The sequence below is a fragment of the Psammomys obesus genome, unplaced genomic scaffold, assembly GCF_907164565.1.
Source record: "Psammomys obesus unplaced genomic scaffold, mPsaObe1.curated_primary_1811, whole genome shotgun sequence".
In the NCBI taxonomy this organism is placed as follows: Eukaryota; Metazoa; Chordata; class Mammalia; order Rodentia; family Muridae; genus Psammomys; species Psammomys obesus.
Genome location: NW_026590062.1, coordinates 7,246,958 through 7,267,030, shown reverse-complemented (window position 1 = coordinate 7,267,030; position 20,073 = coordinate 7,246,958). Strand labels below are relative to the sequence as shown.

General features: G+C 49.1%; 1 protein-coding gene across 3 annotated transcripts in view; it reads left to right on the top strand.

Moving 5' to 3' along the window:
* Rnft2 (ring finger protein, transmembrane 2) overlaps positions 1-20,073 on the top strand; it is a 56,415-nt gene that overhangs the window by 9,709 nt on the left and 26,633 nt on the right. For all 3 annotated transcript variants that reach the window (XM_055605830.1, XM_055605832.1, XM_055605831.1), the window contains 3 exons: positions 396-472; positions 4,074-4,174; positions 7,716-7,869. In XM_055605830.1, coding sequence (XP_055461805.1) covers positions 396-472; positions 4,074-4,174; positions 7,716-7,869 — 332 coding nt within the window. The remainder of the gene's footprint in view (positions 1-395; positions 473-4,073; positions 4,175-7,715; positions 7,870-20,073) is intronic.

Genomic DNA, 20,073 nt, shown 5'->3' with positions numbered 1-20,073 from the left:
GCTGTCTGCCCATCACATATAAGAGTACCGGGCTCAGAGAGGGACAGCAACTTGTCTGCACTTACACAGCGGAAGTAACAAAGCTGGAATTGGAACTCTGATCTGGCCACACCCCACAGGGCTCTCTCTCTCTCTCTCTCTCTCTCTCTCTCTCTCTCTCTCTCTCGACTCCCCTAAATCCTCTCCCCAGAAGAGAGTGGGCCAGCATTCTTGCTGATGTACCTGGTAGCCTAACCCCTGGAGGCTGACTTTTCTCCCCTCAGTTCGTAGCTTGCCAACTCCAGGAGCATGGTGAATGTTATTTTCCAGCATTGCTCAGGGTCCCAGGCTGGGCTGGAGAGGTCCTAGTGGGTGGAAGCCAGCATGTCCCCCGTGTCACCCTGCTCTTCCCACAGGCATTGCTGTGTGCATCGGGATGGCCAGCACCTTCGCCTATGCAAACTCCACCCTCCGGGAGCAGGTGTCGTTGAAGGTGAGTCCCCTGTGGCTGTGATTGATTCTTTTCTGAAGACCTGAGGTCTGACACAGGTCTGTCTAGGCCACCATCAGAGCAGCAAACAAGTTGGAAGGCGAGGGCCCACAGCATTGTCCTCTGGCTGACACACACACTATGACATATGCACACCTGCAGTTACGAATACACATATCTTTCTCACACATACACACAATTAAAAAATTTTCCACTCACCTCAGGCTCACAGTAGGTACCTTGGGGCTGTCAATAGCTCTATTCACTTTCAGGCCCACAGAAGGTGCCTTGAAGCTGTTGATAGCTCCATTCACCTTCAGGCCCACAATAAGTGCCTTGGGGCTGTTAGTCAGAGGTTTTCTCTGGAAAAGGGGGTTCCATTTGCTCCATGACTTATGAGACCTTGAGTGACACTATCTTACCTTTATGACAGTAGTAAAACCACACATTCATCTGATACAGACTAGATCTGGGTTCAGCAGCTGCACCTTTAGTTCCAGGACTCAGGAGGGTGAGCTACGGAGATCTGAAGGTCAGGAGTTCCAGGCCTGCTCCCAGCTAGCCTAGAGGGATGACAGCCAACATGCTACAGTGTGCTGGGCTAGTGAGCAGGGCTGTTCAGCAGGCTGGCTGTAGTCAAAATATCCTCACTGATTATGTTCATCAAAACATCATCCTGTAATGGAAGTCTTGGCTTCATTAAAAACTCAGTTATGTTATATAAATATGTTTTTGTTCCAATCCCAAGTATGGGATTTTGGTTTGGGCTTTAGTTTGTCCACAGTTGGTAGCTGCCTCCTGTGGAGCATGGTCTTTGCCAGCTGGTAATGGCCTGCCTCCTGCATCATGGAGAGGGGCGTGGTCTAGGACTCTGAGGACTATAAACAGGAGAGCCCAGAAAGAGAAGGTGTGGCATGTGGCATTTTGAAAAGATCAGAGACTGAGAGTGTGGTAGTTTGGAGACACTTCCTGGCCCAGCAGCTTGAAGGAGATAGATGGAGGAGACTGCTTGCCGCATTTACTGTCGAAGGAGATTGGTGTAGCCTCAGAAGAACCCATCGTCAATCCTAAACAGCTGGGAGAAGCAGGGTGGTCTGGGGCCCCTCTTCCTGCTAACCTCTCTCCTACCTATGGTTGGGGGGTTGGAAGGGAGAGGCTTTAAGGAACCCAAAATAAAGAGTTTAAAAACAAGCACAACATCACCTCGTCTTAAGAAGCCACTCTAGCAGTTCAGACTCATCAAGAGATAAAGCAGGGAAGAGGTTGAACATGGTGTTTTTCCCCTGAAGGCTGTATGGTCCACACATATTATCTCAGACTTGACCCCAAATGCTGTGCTCAGCTGCAATGTACTTATCCAGAGAAGGAGCCAGACACATCCGTCACAACTCCCCCATTTTTCCAGGAGTCAAGGTTAATGACCAAGGAAGCGCTTCCAGGAGCTGGGAGGTGGCTCAGTAAAAGGCCATGACTTCCTTTATAGCAGAGCAGCCACCCTGGGCCGGGAAGAGACCAGCTTTAGGTGTAGAAGGAACATCTTGTGTATTGTATGGCTGTAGCACCTGTCAATAATAAATCTGATGGTCTATAGCTTAGGCAGGAAATAGGAGTGAGGCATTGATAGGCAGAGTGAATTCTGGGAGAGAGCCAGGCACAGGAGATTCAGCTGGCAAGGACAGATGCATCATACCTGAACATAGGTTAAAAAAAAAAAAAAACACGTGGCAAAATGTAGATTAGTATAATGGGTTGTTTCAAGTTATGAGCTAGTCAGAGAAGAATCTATATGGTGTAGGTGTTTGTAAGAAGTATTTCATGAGTCTCATGAGTCTTTATTCTGGGAGCTTGGGACCAGGGGATTCCCCACCAACATTGAAGGATCAATGGCACAGGGGTCTGGGCATGCCCAGGCACTGGGGCAGGACCATGCCCTTCTCTGCAGACTCTGGACGTGTTCTAGGATTGCTATCAGGCCCAGAGGCTGCTGGGCAACCACAAAGGAGTGTTTGTGTGTGTGTGAGAGAGAGAGACAGAATCAGAGAGAGTCAAGTATCACTCTGTAGACCAGGATGGCCTCAAACTCAGAGCTCTGCCTGCCTCTGCCTCACGAGTGCTGGGATCAACCGTGTGTGCCACCATTGCCCAGCCTTCATACCTAACTTTTAGACACACCTTCATCTCCAAGTGAAGACAATGATGCCTCTGAGCAAGGTGCTTAACTGCTCTATTGTTTATTATTTCATTCATTTTAATTTTTACCTTAGTTATTATTAAGTTACTTATGTATTGGGTGGGGGCACATGTCACAGTACATCTATGGAGGTCAGAGGACAACTGTTTTGGTCCTGTGGATGGAACGCCAATCCCAAGGCCCAACAGCAAGTCCCTGTACCTGCAAAGCCATCACACTGGCCTTGTTTTACTTGTTCTGAGACAAAGTCTCACATAGCATGGTGACCTCAGACTTGATATGTCACAGAGATGACCTTGGACTTCTGATCCTCCTTTGAGTGCCACCATGCCTAGTTTGTGCCCAGCTCCTTTTTGTTTTGTTTTTAGTGACATGGTTTCTCTGTGTATTCACTTTGTAAACTAGGCTGACCTTCAACTCACAGGGATCCTCCTGCCTCTGCCGCCCTGAGTGCTGGAAACACCGGCATGTGCCACCACACCCAGCTTATGCCCAGTTCTTAAATGGACACTGGTGCTAGGTACTTTAAGTATGTACACACTAGTTCTCAAGACCCTGGTGGGTAGATGGTGTAGATGCTGCTGTGGATCCATATGTAGTGGAAGTTCTGCATTTTTGGTTCTTTAAAAAGCACAGAAATATTATAAGGATATGTTTTTGTTTCAATCCCAAGTGTGGGGATATGGGACTGCTCATAGCAGCCGGCTATGATTTGCCTCATGCTCTAGCAAAAGCATGGTTTTGACAGCTGCAGATACTTTCTGCAATTGTGTGATGTTTGGAATTCTGGGAATTTTTCAGAAGGTGTACAAATGCTAGAGCCCTGATAGGTGGGGTTGGTGGTTATTGTTCGTTCATGGGCATTTGTTGTGGTTAGTAATTGTTCTCAAAAAAGAAACAAGAAGAAAGAAATTAGATTCACAGATCTCTCTCTCTCTCCCCCTCTATCCTTCTTTTGGGTGGTAAGACTGGGGAGATAAAGAGTGGAAAAAAAGATGAACCCACAAAGTAGCAAAGACCAGTTGCAAGCAAACAAACAAGAAGAAAGACATTAAATTCAGGGATCCCTCTCTTTCTCTCTTCTTCCTCTCTCCTTCTTTCCTCTCTAGTGTTAGGGGATGAAATGGGGTGGGGGGGATAAAGGGTGAAAAAAAAAGAACCCACAAAGTAGCAAAGACTGGCTACAACCATTTAAGTAGCTTGTCCAGAGTTGGGCTTCCCAGATGGGATGGAGCCAATGGGTGTACAGCAAATGCAGGCTAAGAGTGTTAAAGCCCCTCCCCTCACGCTCAGCTCTGCGCCCTTCAAAAACCTTCCAGTCAGTGACGTTTCCAGCCACTGCAGAACATCCTAGAGTGTTCCACTACAAGCACCTTTGGCTTCACCGCAGCCCCATCTTTACTTTATCTGCAGGAGAAGAGGTCGGTGTTGGTCATCTTGTGGATTCTGGCCTTCCTGGCAGGGAACACTCTCTATGTCCTTTACACCTTCAGCTCCCAGCAGCTCTATAGCAGGTGAGATGGAGCATCTTGGGGCTTGGGGTGCACAGCTGAATGCCACAAGTGAACAAGGATACCAGCCTCAGGCCCTGATCAAGCTCAAATTCTACCTGTTGTCACACACACACGCACACACACTCAGAGGACCACGTGGAATTAATTTAAGTAATAATTTTATTGAACTGACAGCCTTCCGTAGTTGTGGGTTCCACACTGGTGGATCTGTAACCACAGATAATAAAGTACTCAGGAAACAGTTAAGTCTGGACTGAACCCATACAGACTATCCTGGCTGCTACCTCCATACTGCAAGACAACTATTTACATAACATTTACATAGCATTTGGTATTAAGAGTCCTCTACAGACTGGCTGGTGAGAGTGTATGAGGTTATTTGCAAAGAGGTTATTTGCAAATTGTAGGCAACAGCCTTTGTATTCAGACATCATTGGGACACCCTGAGACAAATCCTTCATGGGAGCCAAGGGATGACAATCTATCCAAAATATTTCCATACTCAAGGAAGCTGAAGCAGGAGGATTTCAAGCTGGAAGCTAGAATGGGCCACATAGTGAAACCTTGTCTCAAAGGAGAGAGGGAGGGAGCTGGAGGGTGGGGCAGAATGGTGGTTGGCAGGATTGGGGAGAGGGAACTGATGGCTTATTGTTTAATCAGTGTTGTGAAAGGAGATGTGGATGGTAGTGAGAACTGTCCACAGTGTGAATTGCTTATGTTCAGTTACACACGTGAGTGATCTGGGGAGATTTCCCATTACTTCTGTTTTACTACAACTGCAAGAGAATACACATGTCCCAGCATCCCTTCCTGAGTGGGCGAATCTTTGGACTGAAACCGTTTGTTAAGAGCAGTACTCTGGGTGGAATGAATATGGCTTCATCTTAGAAATGGTGTTTGGGAATCTTAGATTGAAAGGATCTTTCCAGATTGTTCTCCCTGTGTGGTGATGGTCGGAGGGGTCCCTGTGGGTGAAGAAGAAGGTTGGGCTCTGGACAGGGTGGAAACTGAAGGTGGGCTCCTGGTTTATGGATCAAGCCTTCCACTCCCCACCCCTGGTGTGAAAACAGGCCTCCACACCCCCCTTCCCCAGGGGGGAAGAGCTTCAGTCTTGGGAGTCTGGCATCAGCACTGTCTCATACTCCGCACTGGTCCTGTGCTCCAGAATGCTAAGGGCAGAGAAGGTGAAGTTTCCCAGCAGCGGAGGCCAGTTTCCCACTCATGATGTCTTCTAGGCACCATCATGTTCCCGGACTCAGACTCTGTGCCTCTTCAGGTCAGGGCTGAGTCAAACTGTCAGCACAGGAGACTGGCAGAGAGGGCAACAGAAAAGCCACAGGGCCGAGACCTTGTCCTGTCTGGTGCCACCAGTCTCCAGTTGTGTGTGAGTGGGTCCAACAGGTACTGGCTTATGCTTGGTATTCAGCAATGGGAAGACATTTTTGTATTGCCTCCCCACCTGCCACCACTACTACCACCAAAAGCAAAGCAAAGTCTAGATGGAGGCATGAATGTCTGTCATCCCAAGAAACCTCACAGGGAGCAGAAAAGGGTGTGGGGGTGGAGGCTGAAGCTCAAGAGTGGGATGGTGAGTTCAAGGCCAGCCTGAGCCACTTAGGAAGACCGCATTTCAACAGCATGGTCTGCCTGAGGAGTTTGGGATTCCCAGGAAAGGGCGAGAGCAAAGCCCAGGCATGATGTCAGTGTCTCAGACTTGTCCCTGGAGGTCAGGAACAGCCACTAAAGCTGCTAGAGCACAGGCCTTATCCCACAGTCCTCTCTGCCCTGTTAGGTGTCCCGGGCATTTAGAAAATATCTCTCTGTGTTTGCTGTGAGTTTCCGTGTGATGGGGGAAGCAGGTAAGAGCCTGGCTGGCCATTGCCCAGGGCCTCCCACCCAGCAAGAAGAGAGGAGAGAAGCCAGGGCCCCCAGCCTGGCTCTGATCTTTGCACCGTACTCTAGCTGGGGCAGCGTGAGCAGGTGACTCCACCTCTCTGGGCCGTGGTGTCCTCAGCTGGGAACAGCATAATCTCTGTTCCTGCTTCACCCTTCATAGAACCATTGGGAAGATGAAATGAGCGGAGATGAACAAAGTAAACAGAGCAGGGCTGGGATGACAGAGGAAGACAAGATGTTCTTACTGCAGTTAAAATTATGAATGGGATGTTGGGGAGCAGAGCCAAACCGTGGGCCGTGGACCAGGACCAGTTTGGAAACTGCCTTTTTTTTTTTTTTTTTTGTCTGCCTGAAGTGAGATAAGTACAGCAACTGAGTGTGAACTTCAAAATGCAGTCCTACACGGCGCATCACGAGCGCAGCGGGCAGCGGGCAGGTGAACCGCGTTTTGGACCTGCCTAGGCCTGCGCAGGTGAAGCAGGTTTGCATCTTTCCTAGTAAGGTGCAGTGGGTTGCACCTTACAGGGTCGCATGCAGGTAAACCGAATGGTAACCCGCCTGGCGCAGACAGGTGCAGTGGGCCTACAGCGCGTCTGCTCGTGCACAGGTACCACCGGTCTGCACACTGAGTCATCCCCGTGTGCAGCATGGGTTGGCCGACAGCATTCCTTGTAACCAAGACACCTGGCTGCACACCTAGCTCTGTCTCCTGCCAGTTGCCTGACTAGACCATGTCTCCCATGTCGCTGTTTCCTTATCTGTCAGCACTGAGTGACGGGTCTACAGTACATCTGGGATCTCATCTAGGCCTGTCGGTTAAGCTAGGGGAGAGGGAGTGAGCCCTGATTTGCTGATGGCCAGCGAAGGTGTGAATGCAAGTGGGTCTGGTCCTAATGCCCTTGTATGGCTGTCTCGTGACCTTGAGCTTCAGCCCTCATCTCTGAAGTGGAGCTCAGTCATGCTCACTGCAGAGCCGCTTATGGTAGGAGAATTAATAAGATCAATGAAGTAAGGACCTTAGCACAGGGCCCTGGGCTTCCCCTGCTATGCCTCTGCCTCCCCCTCCTTTCTGTGAAGACTGTTATGGATACATCAAACCAAGTGGGAGGGTGGCAGGATGGGGTGGAACACTCCATAGGCAAAAATCAAGGATCTATGTTTGATTCTCAGAACCCTAGCACTGAGGAGGTGGAGGCAGGGGCATCACTAGCCAGCCAGCCTAGCCTGATTTCCAAGTTCCAGGTCAGTGAATGATCATGTATCAATAAAAAGGAAAAGAAAAAGGGTGGATGGCTTCTGAAGAATGCCTGAAGTTGACCTCTGACCTCTTCATACATGGACAGACTCATCTGTGCACACAAACGCACCTACACACACATGAACACATACAACACAAACTCAAATAGTGGGCACCTTTATGATGCTCCAGCCAAATAGCGTCATTTAATCCTCAAGGGAACTAAGGCTCTGTGAGATTAAGAGTCCCAGCTGAGGTCACACAGCAGATGGAAAAGCAGGCCACAGAAGTGCGATGCCAAGGTCGGTGTGCTACCTATTGGTGGCATTTACGAGGTTCCCTAGCGAGGGAAAACTGCCAAGGACCAGGGACTAAATAAGTGACTTGGTCCTCTGAACATTCCCCCAGCCTGATATTCCTGAAGCCCAACCTGGAGACCCTGGATTTCTTTGACCTGCTGTGGATCGTGGGGATCGCCGACTTTGTGCTGAAGTATATCACCATCGCCCTCAAGTGCCTCATCGTGGCCCTGCCCAAGATCATCCTGGCTGTCAAGTCCAAGGTAAGCAGTGGTGGCTGCCTCCCGTGGCCCCAGCATGTGTGGGCTTCCATTCACCGTCCAGAGGAGGAAAGAACTGTGGCAAAGCCATGAAAGGCCTGCCACCCACCACGATGTCCCTGCCTCTGCACCCCTCAGGTTTTCTTCAAAGCTTTCCTTGATAGTTTCATCTGATTTTACCTGAAGTGGGGAAGCGAAGCCTGTCCACATGCCTGCATCCTGCATCTCTCAGAGAAGGGTGACACTAACAGCTTTTGACTCTGTACATTCTGGGAACTCTTTCTGTAAAGGTGACTGAAGTTCAGAGGGAAAGGGCTCTGTGGTCAATTAGTAATGCCTACCATGGGCAAAGGAGGGGATGTGGGAGCAGTGATGCTTTGCAGTGTGCAGCAGGAAATACTTTGGGATGAAGAGGTTTTGCTTTTTGTTTGTTTTTTACTATTTATCGGTCACATCATGTACCCCGATCCCACTCCCCTCCTACCCTCCCTGCACCCTCACAACCTTACCCACACAGAGAGAAAAAAAATCTCATTGTGAAAGCTGTAGTGAATCACTGCTTTGCTTGCAAATGTTCATTGCAGTGACTTATTGGTCTGGTATGAGACCCCTGGCTTCTGCTGCTCTGTCAATCCTGGGACCTCACGGGGACTCCTCTCAGATCCTCTACTGTTGCCCTGTGTCATGGAGGTCCCGCAGTGTGGGATCTCTAGGACCCGCCCTTTCCCACTCCAGCAGTTGGGACGAAGAGTTATTGAGGCAAGGCCTTCAGAACTTGGAGAACTGAGCCATTCCTAAGATAGCAAGTGGAATTGGCCCCCAGTCTTGAGTGGCAACTGACCTGCTACTAGGGGTTAATCTTTGTGCAGGTTTCTTTCTCTCCCCACCATGCACTGATTTGGGTGAGCCCAAACCCTAAGATGTTGAGGTTTTCTTGGTGAGGCATATCTCTGTGTTCCTGGGGAGAGGAACCACTGGGCATAAAGAAGCCCTGAGCTACCACTCCAGACCATAATAACCACAGCCATGGTTCGTGCTGTTTCTATAGGCACCATGAACTTGACCCCAAAAAGCAGCATGACCAGTGGTTAGACACAAGGGCTATGGCATCAGGCGCATTTGTGCGGTCCCAGCTAGATCCCTCTCTGTGGGTGTGCTGTTGGGCAGATGACCAACCCTCTCTGAGCTCCTCACCCATCTGTCTACTGTTGGAAATCATGCTGACCTGTAGGAATGGTTGCTTTTGGGAACAAGAAAGTGCTGTGCCTCAGCCCGGTGCATAGGAAACTACACAAGGAGTGTTTCACGGCACAAGTTCATTGTCCTCCTTCCAAAATGCTTGGATCACATTTTTTTTTTTTCAGTTTTTAGACTATTTGCATATTCGTAATGAGGTATGCTGGGAATGTGATGTGTGCATGAACAAAGAATTCACCTGTGTCTCGCCCACATGTCGAGAAGGTGGTGTCAGAAGGTATTGTTGGCGCACCTGCTTTCCATTGCAGGGTGTCATGGGAGGTCACGGTGGAATTTTCCACTTGTGTGTGTATCTTTATGTCTGACCAAACAGTTGCAGATTTTCAGTCATTCGGGATGCCATAGTTTTGGGCTAGGTGCTCCACCTGCACTGACATGACTTAATCTTCATGACACCTGATCCAGGGACTTTTCCTATTGTCTGATACTGCAGAGTCCTGGCCAGGTGCCTGTTTCTCAGGCTTTGTGTGCACTGTGTGGTGGCTTTGTATTCCAGAACTGGGAAACCCAGGGTTTGGAGGCATCCACTTTCCTGTCTCCTCCAAGCTCTAGTCTATCCAAAGAGTGAGAAATCAAGAGCCATGCAGTCCATCTCCTGGGGACCATGTACATTGACTAGGAATAGGTTGCAGCCATCAGCTGCTTGGACAAAGCAGGCCACTTTCTACAGGAATAGAGTCCTAGGCCAGCAACCTGCAGGCACAGGGCATTTCACCTTTGTGACCCTCCTTTTGTTCCCATCCATAGCCAAGCATGGAGCATAGCAGTAAGGGCTGGGGAGGAGGCCAAGCATGGAGCACAGCAGTGCGGGCTGGGGAGGAGCTAGAGCTGAAGCTTACAGACATGGATGTGGTACTCCCTCCACTCACTTGAGCACCTGCTGGAGCCTCCTGACTCTCCACTGTCTGAAGGGTCAGCCTGGGAGGTAGGGGAGGCACAGTTCCTACAAGAGCTTGTGGTTGGTGCTAAATGCCTCCTGAGAACAGACTGTCAATAGAGGTCATTTCTCCTGCCCATTCTGGCTACTGTCAGAAGCAGCTACTAAGTTGTCAACCACCTGTAGGGCAGTTGGCCTTTGCTGGTTGATCTTGCCATGACTGTCACTTTTTTCTCACATATGTGGAGACTATGACACAGGGTCGTTCAGTGACTTGCCAGGACTACAGTCAGAAAGAAGCTAAAGAGCAGTCAGGACTGTAGGAAGTCAGTCCACAGTCTGAGCATTGTGGCTATCTGCTGTGGGTGGACAGAGGCACTGTGCACACCTGCTTCAGACAGTAGGCTGACACCACAGAGTGACACCAGAGGCAGGAGGGCCTCCCAGAAGCTCATGGTCTAGCATTTGTGGTGACACATTAGTGGTGTCCACTGTTATGTGCCTTGTCCTCTTGGAATCCTCTCCTTGTCTGTGGGAGAGGTGTCTGGTCTACCAAGTCCCGGTTTTGAGTCAGACCTCTTGTAGCTTAGGGGATGGCCAATGTGTGAGTTTCATGCTGGGCACACTGTCCTCCCAACCCCCACCATCCATTCAGGGGCCAGCAAGGAGAATCTGGACTGTGGCTACCTGATGAAGGCTTTCCCAGGATGGGTGTGGCTGAGGCAAGCAATGGACTCGCTTCCAAGAGTGGGCATGGGACCCCCTTCTAAGCCTGGGGACTGGGCATCTTCTAGCTGTTCTGAATCTTGGAACATGGCATTCCATGAGCCATAGCTATGTTCACAACCTAGAAATGATCTTGAGTGCTTTTTCTTGCTTCTTCCTGGAAGCCATCTACTCCTGTCCACTTTGTATCTTAAGTGACTCTGAAGTTGAGCATCCTACAGTTTCACTGCTAACCCTAGACTTTGCCTTTCTTAGGCCATCCGAGTGACCTTTCTTAGTTTCTCCTCTCTCTGGCCCCCTTGTTCTATTCCTACGCTTTCAGACAGCTGATGTGATGGTTCATCTCATCATTTTTCTCTGCTTCCCTACTTCCTTCCCTAGAAGGGAATGAATGCATCTAGATTATTATTTTGTTGTTATTGTTGAACCACAGCCTCTCTATGCATTCAGAAACACATGGTGAATGCATACGTTTGTGTGTGTGTGTGTGTGTGTGTGTGTGTGTGTGAATGGTGGATACACATGTAAATATATGTGGATGCATGAATTAGATGAATGAGAGGGTAATAGGTGGGTGGATTGTGCATGGAAGGTGAGTATATGAATGAGGGGAGGGGAGAAGATGGATGAATGGATAAATGGATGAGTGGATGGATTAATGAATGGATAGATGCATGATGAAGGGGTAGATGACAATATAGATAGGAGGATGGTCAGAAAGAGGGATGGGTGGGTAGGTGAGAGGATGAATGGAAGGAAAGGTGAATGAGCTGGATGGATGGAGAGGTGGATGAGAAGATAGACAGAAGGAAGTAGGGAAGAATAGGTGGATGGATGGGAGGATAGAAGGATGAATAAATGGAGGCTATAGTCAGCTATCTTCTCACTTCCTCCACTTTTGACAGCAAGATTTGCGATTCCATTAGCTCAGTTTTCTTACATGTGCAGGCATCCAAGCAAGGCAGTCATGAAAGCAGAAATGCATGGAGTAATATTCTCATCTGTGCTGTAAAAGACGATAGGACTGCTCTGGGAGGACTCTGGAGGCCCAGCTCACAGTCGTGATGGCTGAGCGTTGCCAGGCCATCACCAGGAGCCAGGCAGAGTATCCAGCAGGTGGTTTGTTCAAGAACTCTACAGAGAGATGGCTGGGGATGGGCTGTGTAGAAGGCTCAGGGGACATCTCCAGCAAAAAGGAGACAAAGCCCTTCCCTGTGGCATAGAGTCTCCCAACACATTGGCTTCTTCAGTCTCATCAGAGGGGAGATGCCCTGACCACTTCACAGAGACTGAACTAAGGAACTTGGCAAAGACTGCAGACCTCAGGTGACCACAGGCCAGCCACAGGAGAGGGGGTGTGGCTCAGCATTTCATGAGCAGGGTCCTTCTCTCATCAGTCCCTGCTCACAGGGGCCTCATCAGCCTAGGGCAGTTGTCTTGGACTTTTAAAATACTTCATTTGAAATAAAATTCACATAAAGTTAAGCAGTAATCATTTAAAAGGGTGTCATTGATCCTGTGACATTTTGACAGTGGCAGTGCAACCGGCACCCCTGTGTAGTTCCAGAACATTCCTATCACCCCAGAGGGAAGCCTGTATTCATTGAGCAGTCACTCCAGGTTCTTCAGGCCAGTCCCAAGCAACCACTAATCTGCCTTTTGTCTGTAGATTTGCCCATGCTGTACAGTTCTTACACACAGAGTCACATCATAGCTTTTAACCAACATCTATTCTTCAAGTTCATCTGCATGGGCCAGCACAGCCTCACACACCTGTGATCCTAGCACTCAAGAGACAGAGGCAGGAGGATCAGGGCCAGCCTGGGAACACAGTAAGACCTTACTCAGAAGAAAAATTAAATAGGGATTAGAAGATGCCTCAGTAGGTTAAAGCACTTGCCCTGCAGGCAGGAGGTCCTGGCTTCAGGCCCCAGCACCACGGGACAGCCAGGCATGGCTGCAGGTGCCTGTAACCCCAGCATTGCAGGGCACAGGCAGGCAGATCCCAAAACAGGGAGCTTCCCACTCAGTGAGAGACCCAGCCACAAGGCAGTAAAGGGGAAAGCAGTAGAGGATAACACCTAAGGTCCTTCTCTGCCGTCTCTGGTAGAGTAGCCTGCACTCATATGCACACGCACACACGCACACACACATGCACACACACGTATACATACACACATGTGTATACACACACAGACACACGCACACGCACACACACACACCACACACACACACACACACACACACACACACACACGAAAGCACAACACCACTGCACTGTAGCATGGCTCCTCCTCCATTTCTTTCCGTGACGGGGTCTCGTCCCTTAGTGTTGACAGACCACCATTCATTTACCCAGTTGTCCTTTGAGGGACCTTACGGTGCTTTCCACCTTCAGGCTGGTGTGAGTCGTGCCAGAGGGAACTTTTGTGTGTAGGAACGCAAACACGGTCAGTTTAGTTTCTTAGACTTGTTCAAGTGAGCTCTTCTGAGTCAGTGAAGAGTCAGGCCTGACTCTCCTAACCCCAATCCAGGCTAGAGTGTCTGTCTTCCTTCTCCTTCACACAGCACTGCATTGGACCAGGGGGTGGATATGGGCCCTGACACCCCTTTCTCACACCTCTGAGGTGTGGGTGACAGTTATTAATGCCTCCCTGGCAACTGTCCAGCTCCTTCCTTGATGATTATTATTTTATTCGGAGAGATTAATGTGCCAGGTCAGAGCATAATCCAGCCGGTAACAAGTGATGTGAATGGCCCTCCCAAGATAAATTGCAGGCTGGGAAAAGGTCCGCAGCCTCTCCTTGCCCATCTGAGAGCTCTTGAGAATCCTCATCAATCCTTGTCTGGGAGGAAGAAAGCCACGGGTGTTCCTCTGCATCTGGGGTGGGGCGGGGGGGGGGGAGACACATCTGTCAGGGACCCCTAATGGCCCTCAGCACAGATGCTACTGTGCAGGCCTCCATGCCATCCACTGAGAGAGTGGGCTGGTTGAATATTGCAATTATGATATTGAAGGACTCTGGTATTTGGCCCCATTTTGATGGCCTGACGTGAGACTGAGTGAGCCACCTTGCCTGGGGACTTGGGGAGTGTTTTCATTTTCTTCCTCTTCTTAATCATCCCTTTGCTGTGGCCAATTCCCCAATTCCCTCATGCTTCCAGCATGAGTGGTTCTGTCAGGAACCCTCAAAGAGGGGCCCCAAGGTGAGTCAGGATCCTTGGACTAAAGATGGTAGCCACTCATCTTCAAACTCAACTCGAAATGGTCACCTGGCCTGGTATCCTGAGCTGCTATCTGCTTTTGTTTGTTTGTCTGTTAGAGTTTCACTGTGTATTAGAATTCCTAATCCCTCTGCGTCAGCCTCTTGAGTGCTGGGATTCTGGGTGTAAAGCACCACACCTAGCCCTCAGCTGGCCCTGTCATTATAAACCCACATAATAGGCTGCGGGTGTAACTTGCCCACATCAGATTAATTAATTAGCCCTGTGTGATATATGCAACTCATGTATCCTGGGCCTGCCAGATCTGGCTTCTCCTCCACCTCTCTCTGCACCATCCTTTCTCCCTCCCTCCATCCGGACCAGCTTCCTTGGGGACTTTGCAGTCTCCTCCTCAGGCCTTTATAATTCCTATCCCCTCTGCCTGTGGCAGTGTTACCCAGCTGTTCCCATGACTGTGTCTTTCCCATGGTTCCACTCTCAGCTCCCCTGGCCTCCCTGCCAGTATCATGGACTCGTCCTCTTCAGATTGTTTCATTCACATTGCTGTCTGCCACTTCACCCCACCCTGCGTCACCTCCACTGGAGTGTGAGCTCAGGTGCTCAGAAACCTCATGTCTTAGGAATTTCTGTCCCTGGCAGTATAGTGGCGATGAGTTGAAAAGAAGACCCTTACCCCAAGTGCTTGTCAGGGTTAAAGCTGGGCCTGCCTCCCCCTCCCCACAGTCCTGTCTTATTCCAGCTCACTGATGGTTGGAGGGCCTCCTTGCTTGCAGGGCCATGTAAAAGTGAGTAAGGCACCTTTCTAGCCATTGTCTGCTCGCTGGCTCCTCAGCCAACACACCTGTCAAGCCATTCTGTTGTTTCTTTTTTTGTTTGTTTATGCTTTGTTCTGTTCTAATTTTGTATTGCATTTATTTATGGGGGGGGGATACTTGGAGGTCAGAGGATAGCTTGCAGGGGTCACTTTTCTTCTTATATCATGTAGGTGCCCAGAATCAAACTCAGGTCATCGTGCTTAGCAGTAACCATTTTTACCCCCTGAGCCATCTGAGCAGCTCTTGTTTCTGGCCTTTTGAGATAAGGTCCCACTATGTAGCCTAGGCTATTCTGAAGCTCGCCATCCTGCTGCCTCAGCTTTCTGAATTCTAGGACCACAGGTATTAATTAGTCCTCACATCCATGCCCACGCTGTTCCTAAAGAAGAGGCTGACGCTAACCTAGACTCATGCTGCCCTGACTCCTTCTGTTCTTAGGAATAGAAGGAAGCCATTGCGTAGTCCATGCTGCCCCTCTTTCTATCAAAGTGAAAGCCTCTTGGCCCAGGATGCTAGAGCTGTGCTGGCCCGTGTGGCAGACAAAAGCTGCCTGTGCGCTCTCCGTGTGAAGGAGCTGAATTCTAGACATTCCTCTCCTGCACCCGCCCCATTTGCTCAGGCGTCACATGCAGCTTGTTTCTGTGCAGCCAACACAGATACAATGTCTCCAGGGCCAAGGTCCGAGCTCAGTGGCCTAGAGCTCCTCCACAGCCTGTGATACTCTGAGTTCTACCCCCACCACCATTGCCAAAAGTTCTGGTGCACATCACCATTTAGAATTCTGGTGAACATGGCCACTCTCAGGATAGGGTTAAAATTCAACATCCCACTAATATGGTGAACGCATTCTTCATTATGAGCTAGCCATGAGCCCGTGGGGACAAGGGCTGGAAGATGATAGCTTAAAAGTGATATGTTGGGGGCTGTCTAGTTGACAAGGGGCGGGCTTGTGATAGTTAATATTGATTTTCATCTTGACAGGATCTCCAGTCACCTAAGAGACAAAACTGTGGGGTGTTTCTAGACTGAGGTGGGAAGATCTCTGAATGTGGGCAGTTACTGTCTGCGAGCTAGGCTCCTAGGTACACACACACACACACACACAGAGAGAGAGAGAGAGAGACAGAAACAGACAGAGACAGAGACAGACAGACAGAGAGAGAGAAAAAAGAAAACAAGAGACCGCTGAGTTCCAGCATTCCCCTCTCTCTTCCCTAACTGTGGCCAGCCACTTGAACTCCCGTAGCCATGTCTTCCTGCCATAATGGATGGTATATTCAAACTGTGAGCCTAAAGAACCTTTTTTTTTTTTTTCTTTAAGGTAATTCTTCTCAGGTACTTGGTCAGAGCACTGACAAGGTGGTCACTGCATATGACTAGCTAGCAGGCAGGGGTCACAAAACCAGGAAGTTGTCTTAAGAACTCTGCGTCCCTCTTGTCAAGGGAAGCCATGTCACATGGCAGATACCACCCAGGCCTTGAGTCATGAAAGCTGGAATTCAGTCCTGGCTCCCTCGTTTAGTACTGGGACCTTGGCAATTCACCCAGTGCTCAGCGTGCTCCTCTCAGCCCGTCGCGTTTATCCCATGAGCCAGGGGTGTCTAACATGCCACCAGAAGACAGCAGAACAGGACAAGCTAGAGGAGGCTGGGAAAGGCTCTGCAAATCTTACTGCTCCAAGGGACCTACTGTTTGCCTGCTGTCTCCTTGATGGTCAGGGAGGGGAAAACCAGTGCCAGCAGCTGTCGGGCCCCACTTAGCAATGCTGCTAACACTCAGTGTTTTCTTATGTCCCCAAATCAGCCCCTAAAGTAACAGCCTGAAATGTGTCCCTCAGAACTTACACATTGAAGTCCTAACCCATACTACCTCAGCATGAGGATGTATTTGCATTTTTAATTTTTAACTCTTAAGTTATTTTTTATTTAGTCTGTAAATGCGCACATGCCGCAGCACATATACAGGAGCTGCTATTTTCTGTGGTAGAAGGAGCTTGAGGTGAGGGATTACACAATGCAGGCAGTAAGAAAGTGGTGGCGGGGGGAGAGAGCAACCACCCCGCATTCCAGTCCTTGTCCCAGCATCATCAAATGGGAATCAAGTGTTTAAATACACGGTTGCAAGCCGGGTATTTTGAGTTCACATAGAGCAGATCACAGGGAAGGCCTGGACCCTGTGTGGCCGTTATTGTCTTACATAGATGGGCATGGAGGTAGTGGTAGGAGGCAGCCATCCCCAGGCAGTAAGTATAGCAGCAGGCCTCTAAAGGATCCAACCTTCCAGACCATGTCCTTGGTCTCCAGCACTGTAAGGAACTTTTGTCTGCTGTTGAGCCTAGCATGGTGGCACATGTCTTTGATCTGGGCACTCAGGAGGCAGAGGCAGAGAAGCTCTGGGTTTGAGGTCAGCCGGTATATATAGATGAGTTCCCTGCCAACCACATCCACATAGTAAGAGCCAGGGCTACATACTGTATAAACTACTTTCTGAAAAGAAAGAGATTCTGGTCTTGAAGCCAGCTACTCTGTGACACCTTGTCACAGTAACCCTGACAAAGTTATACCCCAAAGATCAGCCTTCCTAGAGCCCTTTGTCCTTCAAGAAGATTTTTTTGTATCTATCTAGATGTCTGCCTTTTACTACCATAGAATTACTTTGTTAATAAATAATAGAATCACAGAGTTCAAAGGTCAAAGCACCACAAACAGTTTCTCTGTATTTATGTACATACACAACACACACCCACACACATTGGGGAAGACAGCCAACATGGACCTCTGACCTCTGCATGCACGCATACCAACACACCCACACCACAAACATACACACACTCCCAAACACATGCATGATCTTAACTCTGCTGGAAATCAGTAGAAAATACACATCCTTAGGCTCTGACCCAGGAGTCAAAAGCCCCAGGGGTGCGCCCCTCAGTCAGGACCATAGCAAGAGCTCTGGCTGGTCTGAACACAACCACTGACCTTCGTGCTTCATTCCTTTTCAGTGTTGTGTGATATTCCCAGTGTACTGTGATGGTTACATTGTCTCTTTGCCTTCTGCCAACATCATACATACAATGCCCAACAAGCACACAGGAGGTGTCTCTAACATGGCCCTCCAGGATGGAATTGTTAGAGTGAGTATCTTCTACCTTGTGGCGACTCCCATCTCCTGGTTGATTGTAGCCCTTTGAGTTGCCTTAAGGCTGTGCTTTCCCTGTGTAGCTCTTCCAGCTTTAGCATGACTGGGAAGTGCCTCGTCTTCAGGGTGGGACAGGGGCCCATCCTAACAGAGGCTAAGTCACTGTCTGTTGGAAAGGCTCTAGGTTGAAATATGGACCCAGAGTATGACTCCGACTGCCCATCTCTCCCTCTATCCTGCCTCAATGGGCCTAGTAGCTCCCTTCTTGCTGTTTGATTTTTTTGCTAGAGCAGCATTGGGCAGTTTAGTCTCCCTGACTTTGGTGGGAATCTGTCAAGGATCATATATCAGACAGAGTCTCTTTCCAGAGAAACAGGTAGTAGTATACGTGAGCTTTGAGGGGTTTATTTGAAGGATTGGGCTCCATGGTGGCAGGGTGGGCAGGTGTGAAACCCTCAGGATAGCCTGGATGCCCTGAGGAGTGACACTGTAGCCAAGAGCAAAAGTCCCTCCTTCTACCAGGAAGGGCTGGCTCACTCATAAGGCCTTTGCATGGGTTAGATAAGACACACACAGACATACACACATGACAGAGGGCAGTCTCTGCCACTCCCTGGCTTGATGTGTCCACCCCACTGCAGGTCACAGTGACACATAGGAAAGTGCTAGATGGCAGACATGGACACTGTGGCCTCATGAGCAAAGTGAATGCAAGATGACAGCTTCATGATGCTTTCTTGCATCCAGTTCAAGGTTCAGCCTGGGCTTGAACAAACATGCAAAGAATACGTTCATTTTAATTTTTTTCTCTGACAAATGTGATAAACGCACATGTGTGTGTGTGTGTGTGTGTGTGTATGCATGTATGTGTGTGAAGTCAGAGGGACAATCTCTGTCATTACTTCAGTACCATCCAACATTTAGACTCAGGCCAGGCAGGCTAGCTGTGGAGTCACTTTGCCTCTAAGCCTGGCTTTTAACGTGGACTCTGAAGGTCCAAACTGAGGTCCCCTTGTGAGCAAAGAGCTTTACCAACCAAGCCATCTCTCCAGCCCCACAAACAACAACAAAGAACCTTTAAAAAAAATTATCACAAGGTGGTGATGTATATATTCATTCCACCTGGGGTGCTGAGGCAGGAGGATTGCCATGAGTTTAAAACAAGCATAGGCTCCCTAATGAGACCCTGACTCAAAAAAACTAACCATAGGGGTAAAAAAGACAGAAAACAAAGGAAGTTCCCAGTCCAGTTATCACTATTGAATTTGATAAAAAGCATCTCATTTGTGTCTTTGTATCTGTGGCTGGGAAGCAGTGCATCATGGGATCATATGATGTCCTATTATTGACCCCACATTCCTAGAGAGAGAGAGAGAGAGAGAGAGAGAGAGAGCCACCGCCATGATGTCAGGGCCTTTCAGCAGAACTCTGACTTCTTCACACTCTTGTCTTTATTATTACTGTTGTTACATTTATTCTGTGTGTGCAGGCACGTGCCATGGATGTGTGTGAAAGTCAGAGGACAACTTGGGGGGCATCAGCTCTCTCTCTTTCCACCATGTGGTTCCCAGGGTTAGAACGCAGGTCATCAGACTTGGCTGCAAGCTCGTTTCCTCGCTGAGCCATCTTGCCAGCCGTTGCTCCTGCCTTAGGGTTTTTGCATTTGTGTTCCCATATATTCCTGTCCCAAAAAGAGCTCCTGCCCCTTTGCTTAGATCACATTGGCTTCTGCTCAGTCATCCAAATGGACCAGTGGACTGCCCAGGCAGGGGCCTGCCGTAGCCAGGTGCTGTTGAGCCTAAGGCCTCGTGGAGAGTCTACAGTTGAAAGAAGAGCAGAGGGACACGAAGGGACACTAATCTCTGCCCAGGACCCTTACGCTTCATTGCATATGAGCCACCCAGCAAGCTGTATTAACTTCTCTAGGTCATACAGCATCCTGTGACAGAACAGTAAGAAACACTGGGTCTTTCAGATGGTGGGGGCATGTTCTTGGGGACCCATGATATTAATAAAATATCAAATATTATATGTTAATCCAATATAAACATGGAAAGTAGCTGACATGTCTGCTCCCATCCTAGGGGCTTCATCTCTATAAGTTCATTCCATTCTGTTTCAGCTACTATTCTATTATGGTGAGGAGACACCATGGCCAAGGCAATT